Source organism: Hemitrygon akajei, chromosome 20, assembly GCF_048418815.1.
Source record: "Hemitrygon akajei chromosome 20, sHemAka1.3, whole genome shotgun sequence".
In the NCBI taxonomy this organism is placed as follows: domain Eukaryota; kingdom Metazoa; phylum Chordata; class Chondrichthyes; order Myliobatiformes; family Dasyatidae; genus Hemitrygon; species Hemitrygon akajei.
Genome location: NC_133143.1, coordinates 65,921,546 through 65,939,833, shown reverse-complemented (window position 1 = coordinate 65,939,833; position 18,288 = coordinate 65,921,546). Strand labels below are relative to the sequence as shown.

General features: G+C 41.9%; 1 protein-coding gene across 3 annotated transcripts in view; it reads right to left on the bottom strand.

The window, feature by feature from the left end:
- azi2 (5-azacytidine induced 2) overlaps window positions 1-18,288 on the bottom strand; it is an 83,463-nt gene that overhangs the window by 38,943 nt on the left and 26,232 nt on the right. For all 3 annotated transcript variants that reach the window (XM_073024505.1, XM_073024504.1, XM_073024506.1), the window contains one exon: window positions 4,377-4,438. In XM_073024505.1, coding sequence (XP_072880606.1) covers window positions 4,377-4,438 — 62 coding nt within the window. The remainder of the gene's footprint in view (window positions 1-4,376; window positions 4,439-18,288) is intronic.

Genomic DNA, 18,288 nt, shown 5'->3' with positions numbered 1-18,288 from the left:
GAGGGAGCTAACTAGAATGGTTGATTAGATAACTACCTAGGGGAAGAATGGAATGATTTTTGTTTTAATAGCCCGATAGCATGTTCAAGCAGGGAGCTTTTGGAAAATGCAGTTTGCTGGCTTGGTAGAGTATGCAGTGATTTTTCCTGCCTGGTTCTTTGTCCTAGACATGCACACGTCCTGTAGTGACGGCAGACTGCACCCAACACTTTTTTTTCTGCTGACCTGACTTTTTTAAAATTCTAGTTAAGGGTAGCAGAGTAGTGTAGCAGTTAGTGCAATTGCATTACAGCATCAGTGATCACCGATGGGGGGGGGCAGGGTTTGTATATTCTCCTGTGACCTTTGACCTTGAGAGTTTTGTCCAGGTGCTCCAGTTTCGTACCACATTCCAAAGATGCGAGTGTAGGATGCTACATTGGCCCTGGAGCTATGGCGACACTTGCGGGCTGCCACCAGCACACCTTTGGGCTCCGTTGGTTGTTGACACAAACAGCACACTTCACTGTACGTTTCATTGGACATGACAAATAAAGCTAAACTATCCTTTCTGCCTACACAATGTCTCTATCCCTCCAATCCGTGCACATTCTTAAACACATTTATTATTCTTGTCTGTCCTCTAATCTAAGTAGTATCCTGTAAATCTCCTCCATATTAGAGAAAGAATCAAAGGTAATACTACAGGTTAATAATTTACCCCCACCCCATGCACCTAAATCCATTTAAATTTTTCTAGATGGATGGGCTGTTTTAACAGTAATTAACTGTCACAACTTGGCTTCAAAAGTTCTCTGATCCATGCAAAAGCCTCTCTTTTGTGTAACTATCACAACAGACCACTAATGAGCAACTTGCAAAGAACACAGAACATAGAACAGTACAGCCCTTCAGCCCATCATGTGTGTCATTTTAGCCTACTCTAAACCCCATCAAACCTTCCCTCTTACACAGCCCTTCATGCTTTCATCTTCTATGTGCCTATCACAGAGTTTCTTAAATGCCCCTAATGAATCTGCTTCTACCACCACCCCTCGGCAGGGCTTTCCAATCTCTGTGCAGAGAAAACGTACCTCTAACATCCCCCTATACTTTCTCCAATCACATTACAATTATGCCCCCTTGTATTTGCCATTTCCACTAAAGGAAAAAGTCTCTGGCTGTCTACTCGATCTATGCTTCTTATCTTATACACCTCCATTCTTGTCGCTGCCTCTATACCCAAGTTTGAATAGAAAAGTATGCATAACACCTTTGACAGTAAAAACAGTGAGTTTTATTACAGACAGACATACTTTATTGATCCCGGGGGAAACTGGGTTTCGTTACAGCTGCGCCAACCAAGAATAGTGTAGAAATATAGCAATATAAAACCATAAATTATTAAATAGCATTGTTAATCATGCCAAGTGGAAATAAGTCCAGGACCAGCCTATTGGCTCAGGGTGTCTGACATTCTGAGGGAGGAGTTGTAAAGTTTGATGGCCACAGGCAGGAATGACTTCCTATGACGCTCAGTGTTACATCTCAGTGGAATGAGACTCTGGCTGAACGTACTCCTGTGCCTAACCAGTACATTATGGAGTGGATGGGAGTCATTGTCCAAGATGGCATGTGATTGTGTATTTGTATTTTAAATTGCATGTATTAAATTTAAGTATTTATTATCTATTGTGAGTATTTTATATTGTGTTTAATTATCTGCAGTGTGGTGCCTCGTGGAAAAGAAAGTGAATTGGAAAAACTCCAAATCACATCTCATCCTCAAATTCTATATTATCCATTATCCATTATCTACATTATTCATTCAAGGCAAAATTAATGAAAGATATGAGTACTAGATTTCAAGAAGTTTAAAAAAAATTGTCAAGATGTTAAAAGAGGTAGTAAATTATATAAATTTGAGGCAAACACCAACAAATTAGCTGAGCCGAGGAGATACCCCACAGCAAGACTTCGACTGGCCAGAAAAACTGGAGGTTTGTTGATGTGGGAAATGGAAAAGTGCAAACAGTACTGAAAAGAATGATTGAGGTTTGATCATTAAGACCAGAGGGCACAGCCTCAGAATACAGGGATGCCCCTTTAGAAGAGAGATGAGGAGGAATTCACCACCAGAGGGTGATGAATCTATAGAATTCATTGCCATAGATGACAGTGGAGGACATGCCATCGGGTATATTTAAAGAGGAGGCTGATAAGTTCTTGAATAGTCAGGGCATCAAAAGTTATGGGGGTGGGGGAAGGAGAGGAGGTGGGAGATGAGGTTAAGAGGAATAATAAATCAGCCATGATAGAATGGCAGAGCAGACACAATGAGCCAAATGGGCTGATTCTGCTCCCGAGACTTAAGGTCTATGGTTTTACGGTAGCTTCATACAGCATGCAAAATCTGACTCTGGAAAGCACACAACTGAAGCTGTCAACAACACACACAAAATGCTGGTGGAACACAGCAGGAGAACAGGCAAACAACTAAATATGTCAGGGATGGGGTAAGAAGGGGAGGAGGGGCATTAACAGAAGTTAGAGAAGTCAATGTTCATGCCATCAGGTTGGAGGCTACCCAGCCGGTATATAAGGTGTTGTTCCTCCAACCTGAGTTTGGATTCATTTTGACAGTAGAGGAGGCCATGGATAGACATATCAGAATGGGAATGGGACGTGGAATTAAAATGTGTGGCCACTGGGAGATCCTGCTTTCTCTGGCAGACCGAGCGTAGGTGTTTAGCAAAACGGTCTCCCAGTCACCTGAAACGGTCTGTTCCAATGTTAGAGCTCTTTCCTTCAATGAGCAATTTAGAACACAGAACAAAGAGCACAAGAACAAGTCCTTTGGCCCACAATGCTGTGTTAACCAAACAAAATTAGAAATCAAATGGCTAACTAATCTCTTCTGTCTCTACAATGCCCTTATCCATCCTTTTCCCTCACATTCATTTACCTATCTAAACATCTCTTAAAAGTCCCTAATGTATCTGCCTCTACCGCCATGACAAGCAACACGAAAATGCTGGAGAAACTCAGCAGGCCAGGCTATGGAAAAAAGTACAGTTGACATTTCAGGCAGAGACCCTTCGGCAGGACTTCTTTTGCACAGACACCGCCTGGCCTGCTGAGTTCCTCTAACATTCTGTGTGCATTGCTTGGATTTCCAGCATCTACAGATTTTCTTGTTTGTGATTTGAACACATTCTAGGCATTCACAATTCACTGTGTTTAAAAAAAAAAAGCTTGCCCCTCATACCTCCTTTGAAATTATCCCTCTCACCTTAGTCCCTGTCACTCTAGAGAAAATAACCCAAATTTGTCCAACATCACGTTACAACACATGCCCTCTAATATAGGCAGCATACTGGAAAACATCTTCTGCACCCTGTCCAAAGCCTCTACATTCTTCATATAAAGGGGTGCCCAGAATTGTGTGCAATACCCCAGATGCAGCCTAACTAGTGCTTTATAAAGCTGCAACATAACTTTCTGACTTTCAAACTCAACGCCTCCACTAATAAAGGAAAGCTGGAATACTATATGTGTTCTTAACTGCCCCATCAACCTGTGTAGCCACTTTCAGGGAGCTGTAAACTGATGGAAAAAGTTCTAAGGGGAAAACCTAATTTTTTAATGTCACTGCACACATCAAAACTGCAATTTTTAACAAGATTACTCAAATCTAAAATACATTACAAAGCACAAATTAGATACAATTTCACAGAGAAAGTGAAAGCAAACAGAGTGGATATATTATTTGGTGCATTTTATGTGATGTCCTAATAACACTACTGCTGAAGCAGGTAGAGTTAATCAGTACAATAAAGGATATCACACCAAGTTGAGCATATTGTCACCTTCCACAAGACCTAGACTTTACCAGTTAATTAATTTCATAAACAGAACAATTAGCATTTCTTACCAGCCTCGGAGTAAGAGCCATCATCCACATAAAATCTGAATCTATGGTCACATTTTATTCCCAGCAGTGGGAGGTGTGGACTCTGCTGGATACTATTATATGCTCCCCTACCTTTGTCACTTGCACATTCCCACACACTTTCAGCAACACAGATGCAAATATATGAGTTGACCTGCTTTCAGGTTCTGCCAATGCTTGCCAAGCATGAGGAAGTAAGTGTCGATGGGAACAAATGTACCTCAAGTTATCTGCCCGTGGTTTGGGGGGGGGGGGGGAAATGGGAGAATTTGTCTGATTTGCTGGAGCTTCTAATTACTAGAGATGCTAACAGCCACGGCATGGATTAGACAATCTACCTGAAGACTGTCAAAGGCTCCAAATCTGGGTCTACACAGGAAAATACTTCACAGATTTTATCAGTACTTACGTCAACACACAAACACAAAAACATGCTTCAGCATACCTCACTGTTTCTTCATCGTTCAGACCCTCTCTTTTAAACCCGCATGCATCCAGGCTGAGGTCCTGCAATTATACACAAGGATTCACTGAATGAAATGACTTGCACTATCCTACACGGTCACAATAAAAAACAGCATATACACATTTTACTCATTGGACAAGACTGAAACATCACTAAGGTAACCTGATCCCAGCACTTAATATCTTTCAAACATACCATTACTTGAACGAAGACTGAGATTACTTTCCCACAGGCTTTGTTAGTTACTTTCTCATAAGATGACAGGAGGAAAGTATAGGAGGGACGTTAGGGGCAAGTTTTTATTAATATACGTACACAATGATGGGTGCGTGGAGCGCGCTGTCAGAAATGATAGTGGTGACAGATACAGAGGGGTATTTAAGAAACTGTTAGACAAGAACATGGATGATATAAAAATGGAAGACTATGTAGGAGAAAAGGATTAGATTGATCTTAAAGCTACACAGTTAGCATTATATTGTGGGCCAAGGGTCTTTAATGTGCTGTACACTACCATGTTCTAAAGCACATCTCAATTGCAAGAAAATATTTCCCAAATCCTTAAATCCTTGCATTTAATCTACAGTACAATTTATGAAATAGTTAACAAATTATGTCTTGACATGAAGGAACTTTAACAATAAGAAATTAACATTTTTGATCATTACTTCTACAGTACCAGAGGTGGTGAGAAATGCTGGCCATATACAAGAATCTGTCCACCTCCTAGGACACAAACTATCTTGAGAGACAAAGCCATTAGACCTCCCGATGAGGTAACGATGCACATCCAGCTGGTTTATTTTAAGCCAGTTGATTTTAATTCACGTCAGCTTGTTCTGGCTTGTTCCCACTTCTTTTCCAGTCCTGTTGAAGGGTCACAGCCCAAAACACTGAATGTTTATTCCTTTCCATAGAAGCTACCCAACTTCCTGAGTTCTTACAGTTTTTTGTGTTTATTGCTCTTATTCACACTGATGTTCTGAAACTGCCATCGATCACGCATCTCATTCATCCATAAGGAAACACTTTGTTCTCACGTGCATGTAAGCAAGTTACAGTAGACTTGTTTGACAACTAGGACTACATCCAAGCTGGGTGTTTATTATTAACACATTTGTACATACTATAAAGCACTTTTAAAGCATCTGTGATGCTGAGCATCCATGTAACTGTTGTGAAAATGGGTAAGATAAAGGCTGCAAAATACACTCAGTGGCCACTTTAGTAGATATAGATGCTCATTAAAAAATATCAGCCAATCATGTGGCAGTGACTCAATGCTTAAAAGTATGCATACACGGTCAAGAGTTTCAATTGTTGTTCAGACCAAACGTCAGGAGGGGAAGAAATGTGATCACAGTGACTTTGGCCATGGAATGATTGTTGGTGCCAGATGGGGTGGTTTGATTATCTTAGAGACTGCTGATCTCCTGGGATTTTCACACACAGTTTCCAGAGAATGGTGCAAAAAAGTGAGTGGCAGTTCTGTGAGTGAAAATGCCTTGTTAATGAGAGAGGTCAGAGGAGATAGGTCAAGCTGATAGGAAGGCGACAATAACTGAAATAACCACACAATACAACAGTGGTGTGCAGGAAAGCATCTCTGAATGCACAACATATCCAACCTTGAAGCGGATGGACTACAGCAGAAGACCCCAAAAATATTCTCAGTGACAACTTTATTAGGTATTAATGATACCTAGTAAACTGGCCACTGAGTGTTTTTTCAAAATGTCTAGAGCTATCGTGTAGATAGTCAGAGGCTTTTGTCCAGGACTGAAATGGCTAGCATGAGAGGGCACAGTTTTAAAGTGCTTAGAAGTAGGTACAGAGGAGATGTTAGTGGTAAGTTTCTTTCTTTATTAAAAAAAACCGCAGAGAGTGGTGAATGCATGGAATGGGCTACTGGTGACGATGGTGGAGACGGATACAATAGAGGCTTTTAAGACACTCCTAGATAGGTACATGGAGCTTAGAAAAATAGAGGACTATGGGTAACCCTAGGTAATTTCTAAAGTAAGTACTTGTTTGGCACAGCATTGTAGGCTGAAGGGCCTGTATGTGCTGTAGGTTTTCTATGTTTCTAAGTTCCAAATGTCCAGTGCATATTAAAAGATTTAAAATGAAAGTATGCTTCCTATTCACTGGGATTCACTTCCTCCACATCTGCCCCCCCCCTTCCATTTCACACATGGTCCATTTTCCTCTCCTACCAGATTACATCCTCTTCAGCCCTTTACATTTTCCACCTATCACTTTCCAGCTTCTCACTTCATCCACCTCCCCTCGCCCACCCACCTTTCCCCTCACCTGGTCTCACCTCTCATCTGACGGCTTGTTCTCCTCCCACCCCCACCTTCTTATTCTGCTCTCTTCCCCCTTCTTTTCCAGTCCTGATGATGGGTCTCTGCCTAAAACATTTGACTGTTTATTCCTTTCTATAGATGCTGCCTGATTTGCTGAGTTCCTCCAGCATTTTTGTGTGCTTTGCTCTGGATTTCCAAAAAATCTACATAATCATTAACTTTAAGTCAAGTAATTCATAGAAAATGTTCAAGGATCTCAGCAGATCAGGCAGCATCTTTGGAAAGGAATAAACAGTTAACATTTTGGGCCAAGTCCCTTCATTAGGACTGTATGTGCTACACATGGATTTCCAGCATCTACAGAATCTCCTGTGCTTATGACTAACTTTAAGTATAATTGTATTAAGCATTTAAAAAAAGCTGTCAGTCCTTTGTGCTGTTTCATGGCTGAACCCGTGCCTTATTCACCTTTCTATGCATTCACCATATCTTTGCATACTTCGTATGCAAAAGTCTGTGGATACCTTGCAAGTAACAAGGTTGTCGATTCCAGAAATCTAACATTCTAAATACAGAAATGGAAAAAATACTGGTTAAATTAGTGAACTAGTACCAAAAGATCTAGACCACCAATTCAGTGACACAAGTAGCCGGGGAATTTAAATTCAAATTAAGACCATAAGACACTGGAGCAGAATTAAGCCATTCGGCCTAGATTGTGCTCTGCCATACAACCATGGCTGAACCCTCTCTCCTGTCTTCCACCTGTAACCTTTGATGCCCTCACTAACCAAGGACCTATTAACCACCACTTTAAATATACTCAATGACTTGGCTTCCACAGCTGTCCATGACAATGAATTCCACAGGTACACCATGCTCTGGCTGAAGAAATGCCTCCTTATCTCAGTTTGAAATGGATGTCCCTCTATTCTGAGCAATGCCCTCTGGTCCTAGACTCAACCACTACAGGAAACATCCTTTCCACATCCACTCTCTCTAGGCCTTTCAATATTCGATAGGTTTCAATGGGATTCCACCTCATTCTTCTAAACTCCAGCAAGTATAGGCCCACAGCCATCAAATGCTCTTCAAATATTAATTCTTTCATTCCCACAATCAGTACAGTGAATCTCCTCTGTACTGCCTCCCCCCCCCCCCCCCCCCCCCCCCCCCGGCTGTGTGTCCTGTCTGTCCACACACACACACACACACACACACACTCACACACACACACACGCCTCCCCCCCCCCCGGCTGTGTGTCCTGTCTGTCCACACACACACACACACACCTTCCACCCCCCCCCGGCTGTGTGTCCTGTCTGTCACACAGGAATGCCAGCACATCTTTTCTTAGATAAGGAGCTCAAAACTGCTTACAATACTCCAAGTGCAGTCTGAGCAATTCCGTATAAAGCCTCAGCATTAAATCTTTGCTCTTATATTCCAGTTCTCACAAAATGAATGCTAACATTACATTTGACTTCCTTACCACCAACTCAACCTGCAAGTTGATCTACAGGGAATCCTACACAAGGACTCACAAGTCCCTTTTCACCTCTGATCTTTGTATTTTTTCCTCCATTTAGAAAAAGGTCTATGCTTTTATTCTTTCTACCCATTTCCCTACACTATACTCCATCTGCCACTTCTCTGCTCATTCTCCCTATCTGTCCCAGCCCTTCTTCAGAATCCCAGCTTGATCAACACTACCTGCCTCTCCACCTATCTTTGTATCATCTGCAAACTTGGTCACACAGCCATCAAATCCATCATCCAAATCAATGACATATAATGTGAGAAAAGCAATCCCAATACAGGTCTCCCCCGCAATCCAAAGGTAGAGTGTTCCTATGAAACCATTTGTAAACTGAAATGTTGTAAAGCGAAGAAGCAATTACCATTAACTTATATGGGAAAAATTTTGAGCGTTCCCAGACCCCAAAAAACCCTACAAATCATACCAAATAACACATAAAACCTAAAATAACACTAACATATAGTAAAAGCTGGAATATGATAAATATACACCCCATATAAAGTAGAAATATTGTAGGTACGGTGTAGTTTCACTTATCAATATTGGGAAGACAGCGAGCCAAAATCTATTTGGAGAGAGAAAAAAAAAATCAAGACGTACATGCCTACGCACGTACACGCATACGTATGCACATGCGCACGCACGTACACACATGCACAAACAACTGCCCGCACAAGGCTTCATGGTCATTGTAGTCTTTCTCGGGGTAAACACGTATAAAGCGGGCGTCTTTTTTTCATAAAAGCGAAAATCCTCTTTGGTTAACGAAAACAGGTACTAATGTAGGTATTTCGTAACAGCGAGTTGTCATAAAGCGAATGTTCAAAAAACGGGGGACACCTGTACTAAAACCCATAAAGCACCACTAGTCACTGGCAGGTAACTAGAATAGGCCCCTTTTATTCCAAATCTTTGCCTCGTGCCAGTCAGCCAATCCGTGGCACAATCTTTCTTGTAATATCACGGGATCTTATTTTGTTAAGCAGCCTCAAGTGAAGCACCTAATCCAAAGGTCTTCTGAAAATCCAAGTACACAAAATTCACTGATTCAAGTTTGTCTATCCTGCTTGTCATTTCCTCAAAGAATTCCTACAGATTTGTAAGGTAAAACTTTCCTTTATTCATTTTTCCATATTGACTTGGGCCTATTTTATCATGTCTTCAAGTACCCCAAACCCTCATGCTTAATAATGGATTCCAACATCTTCCTTCCCTTCTTGATAAGTGGAGTGACACTTGCAATTTTCCATTGCTCCAAAACCATTCCAGAATCTAGTGATTCTTGAAAGATCATTGCCAATGCCTTCACAATCTCTTCAGCCACCTCTTTCAAAACCCAATGAGCATATGGCATAGCATTCTCCCAAAAATAAACAACTCATCATAAATACAATCGAATCTGGAGATGCTGGAATGCACAAATTGCTGGAGGATCTTAGCAAATCAATCAGCATCGATAGAAGAAAACAAACAGGAGACGTTTTGGGCTTCATCAGGGGCTATCTGTGGTAATTTTCCATTTAAAACAACTTGGAGGAATGGAAGAGTATACAGTAACTTCTGATATGTGGCACAAGGATATCATTAACACATTTGACAAAGATAGAAATGATTTAGTAAGTATGAATTCATTAGCAAGATTCTGGGAACTGACTTCTCACAGACACTTAAAATAAGTTACACTCCTCCCAAACACAGCACAACAAAAACAATTATTTATCTAATCAGCCACACTTCACCTACATTGCAGCCCACAAGTACAACCACAGGGTCATTTATCGTATGAAGCACCCACATATTTACTAACCTGCATCTCCTACTTTCACTACTTTCAGCACTTGAACTCTGCTTTAACAAACAAGTGGTTTTATATCTACCTTCAAATCCTAAATTTTTTATTCTTTAAAATTACAGATAACTACACTTTTATTACTTGAGGGAATCCGAAAGTTAAGACCACAAAAAAATCAGATAAGTAACTACATCTAACATGGCAGCCAATTATTTGTCATGATCCAATAGCAGTAATCATTGTACCTTTAAATAGAAACACATTATTTGCAACAGGATATGTTTGAGGCAAATGCATAATTTGCTTCTATCTTCAGTCTATTTGATATAGTCTTAGGGACATATAGAGCTAGGGTACCCAAGACTTTTGCACAATACTGAAGTAATTTTATGTATTGCATGTACTGCTGCCGCAAAAAAAATCATGATATATGTGAGTGATGATAAACCTGGTTCTGATACGGATCTCTATTGCCGACTGAGAGTGGGAAGGGGACAGGTTGGGGGAAAGGGGACGGGCAAGAGGAGGGAGTGGGAAGCACCAGAGACACATTCTGTATTGATCAATAAACTATTTGTTTAGAATTAAATTACCTTGCCTGGTGTCTCAGGGCTGGGTGAGTCTGCACCTGTGCCACCAACCCCCTGCCCCAGGCACTCCTTATCTATATATATATATCTATATCTATATATATATATGTGTGTGTGTCTAAGATTTTTGCACAGTAATGTATTTTTCTTTGTCAGCTTCTGTAATTCATCACTGTCACTTAAATAAAAATCATACTAGGGCAGTATTCCACTCATATTCTCTGGGCTCTTGGACCATGATCGAAGATCGATCAGAAGTCTAGAAGTCGAGGCCCAATGGCCAGAGCCACAGGTCTGCGAGTCTGCTGGGGAATTCGTAGGCCCAATGCGTGAATCATGCGTCAGCTGGGAGTGAAAGACAGTCTGTCCTGGAGTTAGAGGACTGTGGATGTGCCTGGCTGGGAGTGAAGAATGGGACTTGTTCTGCTGTTGTTGCTTTGTTGTATGGTATGTTCTGTGTTGTTCTGCCAAGCATTGTGGTTATGCCAGCTTGACACCGGAATGTGCACCCAGCACATGCTAGGGTGTGTTGGTAGTTAGTACAAACAGCACATTTCACTGTATTGTTTCAATGTAACGGATAAGTAAATCTGTATCTGATCAGACTTATGTAGAACCCACCAACTTTGACATCATTAGGCAGTGAAATGGGTAGTTTGAGAAACACTGTGCTCCATTCACAGGTTACCCTAGGTTTCTGTGTGTTCTTGACACATGGGCTCAGGGCTCTCATTGCCTTTCTGAATGCTGCCTTTCCAGTCTGAGTGATCACATCAGGGGATTGGCAGGAGCTGGTGGGAATGTTGCATATTTGAGGAGGCTTGAATCTTCACCTCAGTCCAACTGATAACTTCCTGCTGTGACAGAGCTGTGTTTCAGGTATCTAGTATCAAGAATGTCAACAACATGACCTGCTCTGCAGAAATGCTCAGGAAGGACCGAGCATTGAGGGAGAAGGGCATGTGCAGACACAGTGGCTGGCAAGGTCATCTGTGCACATTTTCACACCAGCCGAGAAATGCACCCACATATTTGTGAGCAGTGGTATCAGTGCAGCAGAGCTGAGTTTCCGGTTGTTAGTATGTCACTGCCTCTCCTCCTGACTTCCTTAGACCTAAGGGGCTTGGTGTGTATTACTAAGGTGTCCCAGATTGGAAACTCCACAGTGACTCAATGAAAGAGCAGCTCAACAAAGATTTGACAGCAGAAGCCCAGAAAGACAAACAATGCTAAAATACTTTTTAAACAGAAAATGTGCACCAAGTGACATGTTGAAAGAGAAAACGTGTTAATGGATCGCATGTACTAAGGTCAACGGAAGCAATAGGTATCAACATCCTGAACATTAACTGTGCAGGCTTTTATATAAAAAAATGTCAAATGTAATTGTCAACAGTTTCAGTGGTACAATGGACAAATGAAACACTCAATTAAAAATAAGGAAATAAATTAAACAATGGAAGAACAAGTACTTACACTGGGATTCTCAAGGGAGATTCTGAACAGGTTAAAATGTATGACTATAAACACAAGAGATTTTGCAGATGCTGGAAATCCAGAGCAACACACACAAAATACTGGAGCAGGTCAGACAGCGCCTATGGAGAGCAATAAACAAATGATGTTTAGGGCGGAGACCCTTTCTCAGGAATCATCAGGTCTTGACGATGGGTCTTGGCCCGAAACATTAACTGATTTTCCTCTCCATAGGTGCTGTGTGACCTACTGAGCTCCTCAAGGATTTTGTTTGTTAAAATGTATTGTCGTTTTTGGCTTACATGAAATATGAGCCACTAAATAAGGTACGAGTACAATAATCAGCATTATTAACAGACTTAAGTTTTTGCTCTACTTCTGTTATTTTAGATAATAATCATGAATTTAACCTCTGATATTACTGCTAGCAAGAGACTCTGCTACTGACAGACTTTTACTCTGATTCACTATCTGCTGCAAAATGCAGCAATGTAAATTTTCCTGACTGGACTTGCACACTCTTTAAAAACTCAATGCTTTTCTTTGATGTTCTACTGTCTTTACTGTTTAACTGTACTGAAAACAAACCTACTCAGTAATTCCTTCAGCTTCTCAAATTTGGTCTCAGATTTAACAACACTGGAGGTATTTCTTCCAGACACGGCAATCTGGTTCAATGAGATTATCCCAAGATGTGTTAGCATTCATTTACTGCTTACTGATATGTCCCAGAATGCTTTCTGATTAATGGAACATAATTCAAAAACTTTCCAGCCAAAAAAACGTCAAGATATTTATCAAATTTAAAGAATTGGCATTAATACCCCATTATTAGTATTACACAGATTTTCCGGTAGAGACCCAAAATTTAAGGAAGATTTAAAATGAACAATATAAAATATAAACTGGCTTCCGATATAAAAAAGGTCACTTCATGATTTTCATGTATAAAGTGGTAGCAAACTTCAGTCCATCAGTATGGGGCAATACAATTTGTCTAATATTGTCCCAGAATTATAATCCCCCACACAAAACAGCCAATTCAAATATTTCATCGCAAAATAAGGGTTGGTGATATTTAAATTATTTTTGCCATATTAATTTACACTCCAGATGGCGAGGACATCATGCATGAACACCTTTATTAACAGCAGAAATTACTCTAGAATTTCCAAGCTTTCCTGAGACCATGTGTGGGAGAATAAACTTATTAATCCTGCTTGTTATAGTCACTGAAATTGGGGATAGGTGATTAACCAGGTACATTAACTCTGTTTCTCTCTCCACAGATAATGCCCAACCTACAGATTCACTATAACCATCAGGCTCCTGAACCAGTGTAGATAACTTCATTCACATCGATTCTACAACTCAGTATTAATTATGTATTTATTCTTATTATTTGCATAATTAGTCCTTTCTTGCATACTGGTTGCTTGTCAGTCTTTGTTATTTATACTTTTTCATGAATTGTATTGCATTTCCTTATTTTCCTGTGAATGAATGCCTGTTTGAAAATAAATCTCAAAATAGTGTATGGTGACATTTACATACTTTGATAATGAATTACTTACTTCGAGCTTTCTTTTGCTTTAGGGGAACTGACATTTGTTTAATAATTAATAGAATTCCAAGTGTTAGAAGATGACTATTACATTTTCATTGAGTTATACTTATTGTTGGTGTTCAAAACCGTTACAAAAAAGATCTTGAGTTGTAATCAACAGCTCGATGATACAGACTTGGAACTTGAGTTGGTTTTTAATTTCATTTAAAGGATGAGATCACCATCTAGTGGAAAGATGTACAATAACAACATGTGTTCAACAGGTACCAGAAGTATACTAGTATTTCCCCGTTTTCCTTCTCCCTCTCCTCTTTTTCCATTCTGGCTCCCCTCTTACCCCTCCTCTTCTCACCTGCCTACCACATGCCCCTTGAGCCTTCTTCCACGGTCCAGTCTCCTATTAGATTCCTCCTTCAGCCCCTTACCTTTTCCACACATTGTCTCCCAACATCTCACTTCACACCCACCCCATGCACCTGGCTTCACCTATCACCTCCTAGCGGATCCAACCTTTATGCCATTAAGCAAGAGGTCCGTGGACCCCAGATTGGGAACCCCTGTTCCAGTTGTCCCCCTTCCCCACCTTCTTATTCGGGCTTCTTTCCCCTTCCTTTTCAATCCTCATGAAGGGTCTCGGCACAAAACGCTGAATGTTTATTCCTCTCCAAAGATTCTACCTGACCTGCTGAGTTCCTCCAGCATTTTGTGTGTGTTACTAGAAACAGCAATGGTTGCAAAGCTATGAGCATATTATGTCACAATTCTGCAATCCTGACAATTGTGGCAACTTCTGTTCCCCCATGTTCAAATGTCGAAATTCAGGCAACACAGATGAGCCAAAGCCAGCAGGCATGACCCATTCTAGAGTTCAATGAGAGTACAGAAACTCTCATTGGGTCAAGCAGCATCCGTGGAGGAAAAAGGTGCAAGTAGACACTTCGAGTCAAGACTCTGCATCAAGACTGAGAAGGAACGGGAAAGACTGCCAGCCTGTAGCAGTGGGAGGTGGGGTTTGGTAGATTAGGGGTGGGTGCCGATAGGCAGATTCAACCAGGTTGGGGGGGGGGGGGGAGTGGATTGAAGAGATGTACAAAAAGTGAAGAAAATTGGAAGTTCTTTCTACTGAATGCCACAGTACAGTAGCGGTTAGCACAACGGAATTACAGCTCAGGGTGTTCCGGAGTTTGGAGTTGAATTCCATCGCCATCTATATGTTCTTCCCATGAATTGCATGGAGTTCATCCTGGTGCTCTGGTTTCCAACCACAGTCCAAAGACATACTGGTGTGTAGGTTAATTGGTCATTATTGGTCCTCTGTTTAGACTAGTGTTATATGGGTGGGTTGCTGAGCAGTGCAGCTCATTGTACCAGAAGGGCTTGTTCTGCACTGTATCTTTAAGTAAATATGGATGAATGAACAGAAGACATACAGACAAAAAAGCCCAGCATCTCTTGTGCTGTCCTGGGTGAATAGGTGACAAGTCAATGATCATACCATTGGACATTAAGCTACCAAACTGGTGTATGATGTTATTCTTCTAAGTCGTGTCTGACAAATTATACAGCAATGGAGAAGGCCAATGACAAACAGCAATTACCACTACACTTTACAGTGCACCAGCTCCAAGATCGGGGTTCAATTGCTGGTGCTATTTCGAAGGAGAAGGCCTAGATAGAGTGGATGTGGAGAGAATGTTTCCTATAGCATGTGGGATCTAAGATCAGAGAGCACAGCCAGATAATAGAATGATATCTTTTGAGAACAAAGATTAGGAGGAGTTTCTTTAGCCAGAGGATGGTAAATCTGTGAACTTCATTGCCGCAGATGGCTGTAGTGGCCAGGTCATTGGGTATATTTAAAGCAGAGATTGATAGGTTCTTGATGTGTCAGGGTGTCAAAGGTTATGGGGATAAGGCAGGAGAATGAGGTTGAGAGAGAAAAAAAAAATCAACCAAGATGTAATGACAGAGGAGACTTGATGGGCCAGATAACCAAATTCTGCTTCTATCTTTATTGTCATATCCATTACATCTACTGCTCCCAGTGTGGCCTCCACTACACTGGTCAGACCCAATGCAGATTGAGGGAGTGCTTCTTCAAGCACTGCATTCCACCCGCAACAAAAGGCAGGATTTCCCAGTGGCCACCGATTTCAAATAGACTTCTCATTCCAACATGTCCATCCATGGCCTCCTCTACTGCTATGATGAGGTCACACTCAGGTTGGAGGAGCAACACCTCATCTGGGCAGCCTCCAATCTGTAGGCATCATCATCAATTGCTCTAAAATCTGGTCATTTTTCCCCTATCCCTCTTCTCTTTCCCCCCCATTCTCAATTCTAGCTCCCCTCTTACCCCTACTCTTCCTCTTACATGCCCACCACCTCCCTCCTTCCCCTTCTTCCATACTCCACTGTCCTCTTCTGATTCTTTCACCTTTTCCCCTTACTTCCTCCCCACCCACCCTCCTCACTTTAATCCTTTTCATTTCAGCACCCACCCTTCTAAATCCAACCCCCTCACTTCAAAACTCCCTCTTCCACCCACCCTTCTCATTTCACCCCCTCTCCCTTCAAACTCCCCCTTCTCACTTTAAAACTCCTTCCCACCCACCCACCTGGTCTCACCCATCTCTTACCAGCTTGTACTCCTTCCCCTCCCCTCTTCCTTTCCAGTCCTGAAGAAGCGTCTCAGCACTAAACGTCAACCGTTCATTCCTCTCCATATCTGCTGGCTGAACTGCTCAGTTATAAAAACACAGAAAGCCTACATCACAACACAAGCCCTTTGGCCCACAAAGCTGTGCCGAACATGTCCTTACTATAGAAAGGACCTACAGATACCCATACCCCTCAATTTTTCTAAGCTCCATGTACCTATCCAGGAGTCTCTTAAAAGACCTGCTCGTATCTGTCTCCACCACTGTTGCCGGCAGCCCATTCCATGCACTCACTACTCTCTGCATAGAAAAACTTCCCCCCGACATCTCCTCTGTACCTACTTCCAAGCACTTCTATCAGGTCACCTCTCATCCTCTGTTGCTCCAAGGAGAAAAGGCTGAGTTCACTCAACCTATTCTCATAAGGCATGCTCCCCAATCCAGGCAACATCCTTGTAAGTCTCCTCTGTACACTTTCTATGGTTTCCATATCCTTCCTGTAGTGAGGCAACCAGAACTGGGCACAGTACTCCAAGTGGGGTCGGACCAAGGTCCTATATAGCTGTAACATTACCTCTCGGCTCCTAAACTCAATCCCACGATTGATGAAGGCCAATGCACCCATATGCCTTCTTAACCTTAGAGTCCCCCTGCACAGCAGCTTTGAGTGTCCTATAGACTCAGACCCCAAGATCCCTCTGATCCTCCACACTGCCAGAGTATATTCTGCCATCATACGTGACCTACCAAAATGAACCACCTCACACTTATCTGGGTTGAACTCCATCTGCCATTTCTCAGCCCAGTTTTGCATCCTATCAATGTCCCGCTGTAACCTGACAGCCCTCCACACTACCCACAACACCCCCAACCTTTGTGTCATCAGCAAATTTACTAACCCATACCTCCACTTCTTCAAGGGTCCCAGAACAGATCCAAGGCACAGCACTGGTCACCGACCTCCATGCAGAATATGACCCGTCTACAACCATCTTTGCCTTCTGTGGGCAAACCAATTCTGGATCCACAAAGCAATGTCTCCTTGGATCCCATGCCTCCTTACTTTCTCAATAAGCCTTGCTTGGGGTATCTTATCCTTGCTCAAATCCTCTACCCTCATCAAAGTGTTTAGTCACATTCTCAAAAAAATTCAGTCAGACTCGTAAGGCACAACCTGCCTTTGACAAAGCCATGCTGTCTATTCCTAATCATATTATGCCTCTACAAATGTTCATAAATCCTGTCTCTCAGGATCTTCTCCATCAACTTACCAACCACTGAAGTAAGACTCACTGGTCTATAATAATTTCCTGAGCAATCTCTACTCCCTTTCTTGAATAAGGGAACAACATCTGCAACCCTCCAATCCTCCGGAACCTTTCCCGTCCCCATTGATGATGCAAAGATCATCGCCAGAGGCTCCGCAATTTCCTCTCTCACCTCCCAAAGTAGCCTTGGGTACATCTCATGAGGAAATCTGCAGATGCTGGAAATTCAAACAACACACACAAAATGCTGGTGGAACACAGCAGGCCAGGCAGCATCTATAGGGAGAAGCGCTGTCGATGTGTCAGGACGAAGGGTCTCAGCCCGAAACATCGACAGTGCCTCTCCCTATAGATGCTGCCTGGCCTGCTGTGTTCCACCAGCATTTTGAGTGTGTTGTTGTTTGGGTACATCTCATCTGGTCCCGGTGACTTATCCAACTTGATGCTTTCCAAAACTCCAGTCCATCCTCTTTCTTAATATCTATATGCTCAAGCTTTTCAGTCTGCTCTAAGTCATCCCAACAATCGCCAAGATCCTTTTCTGTAGTGAATACTAAAGCAAAGTATTCATTAAGTACCTTTGCTACCTCCTCCAGTTCCATACACACTTTTCTACTGTTACACTTGATTGGTCCTTTTCTCTCACATCTTATCCTCTTGCTCGTCACATTCTTACAGAATGCCTTCG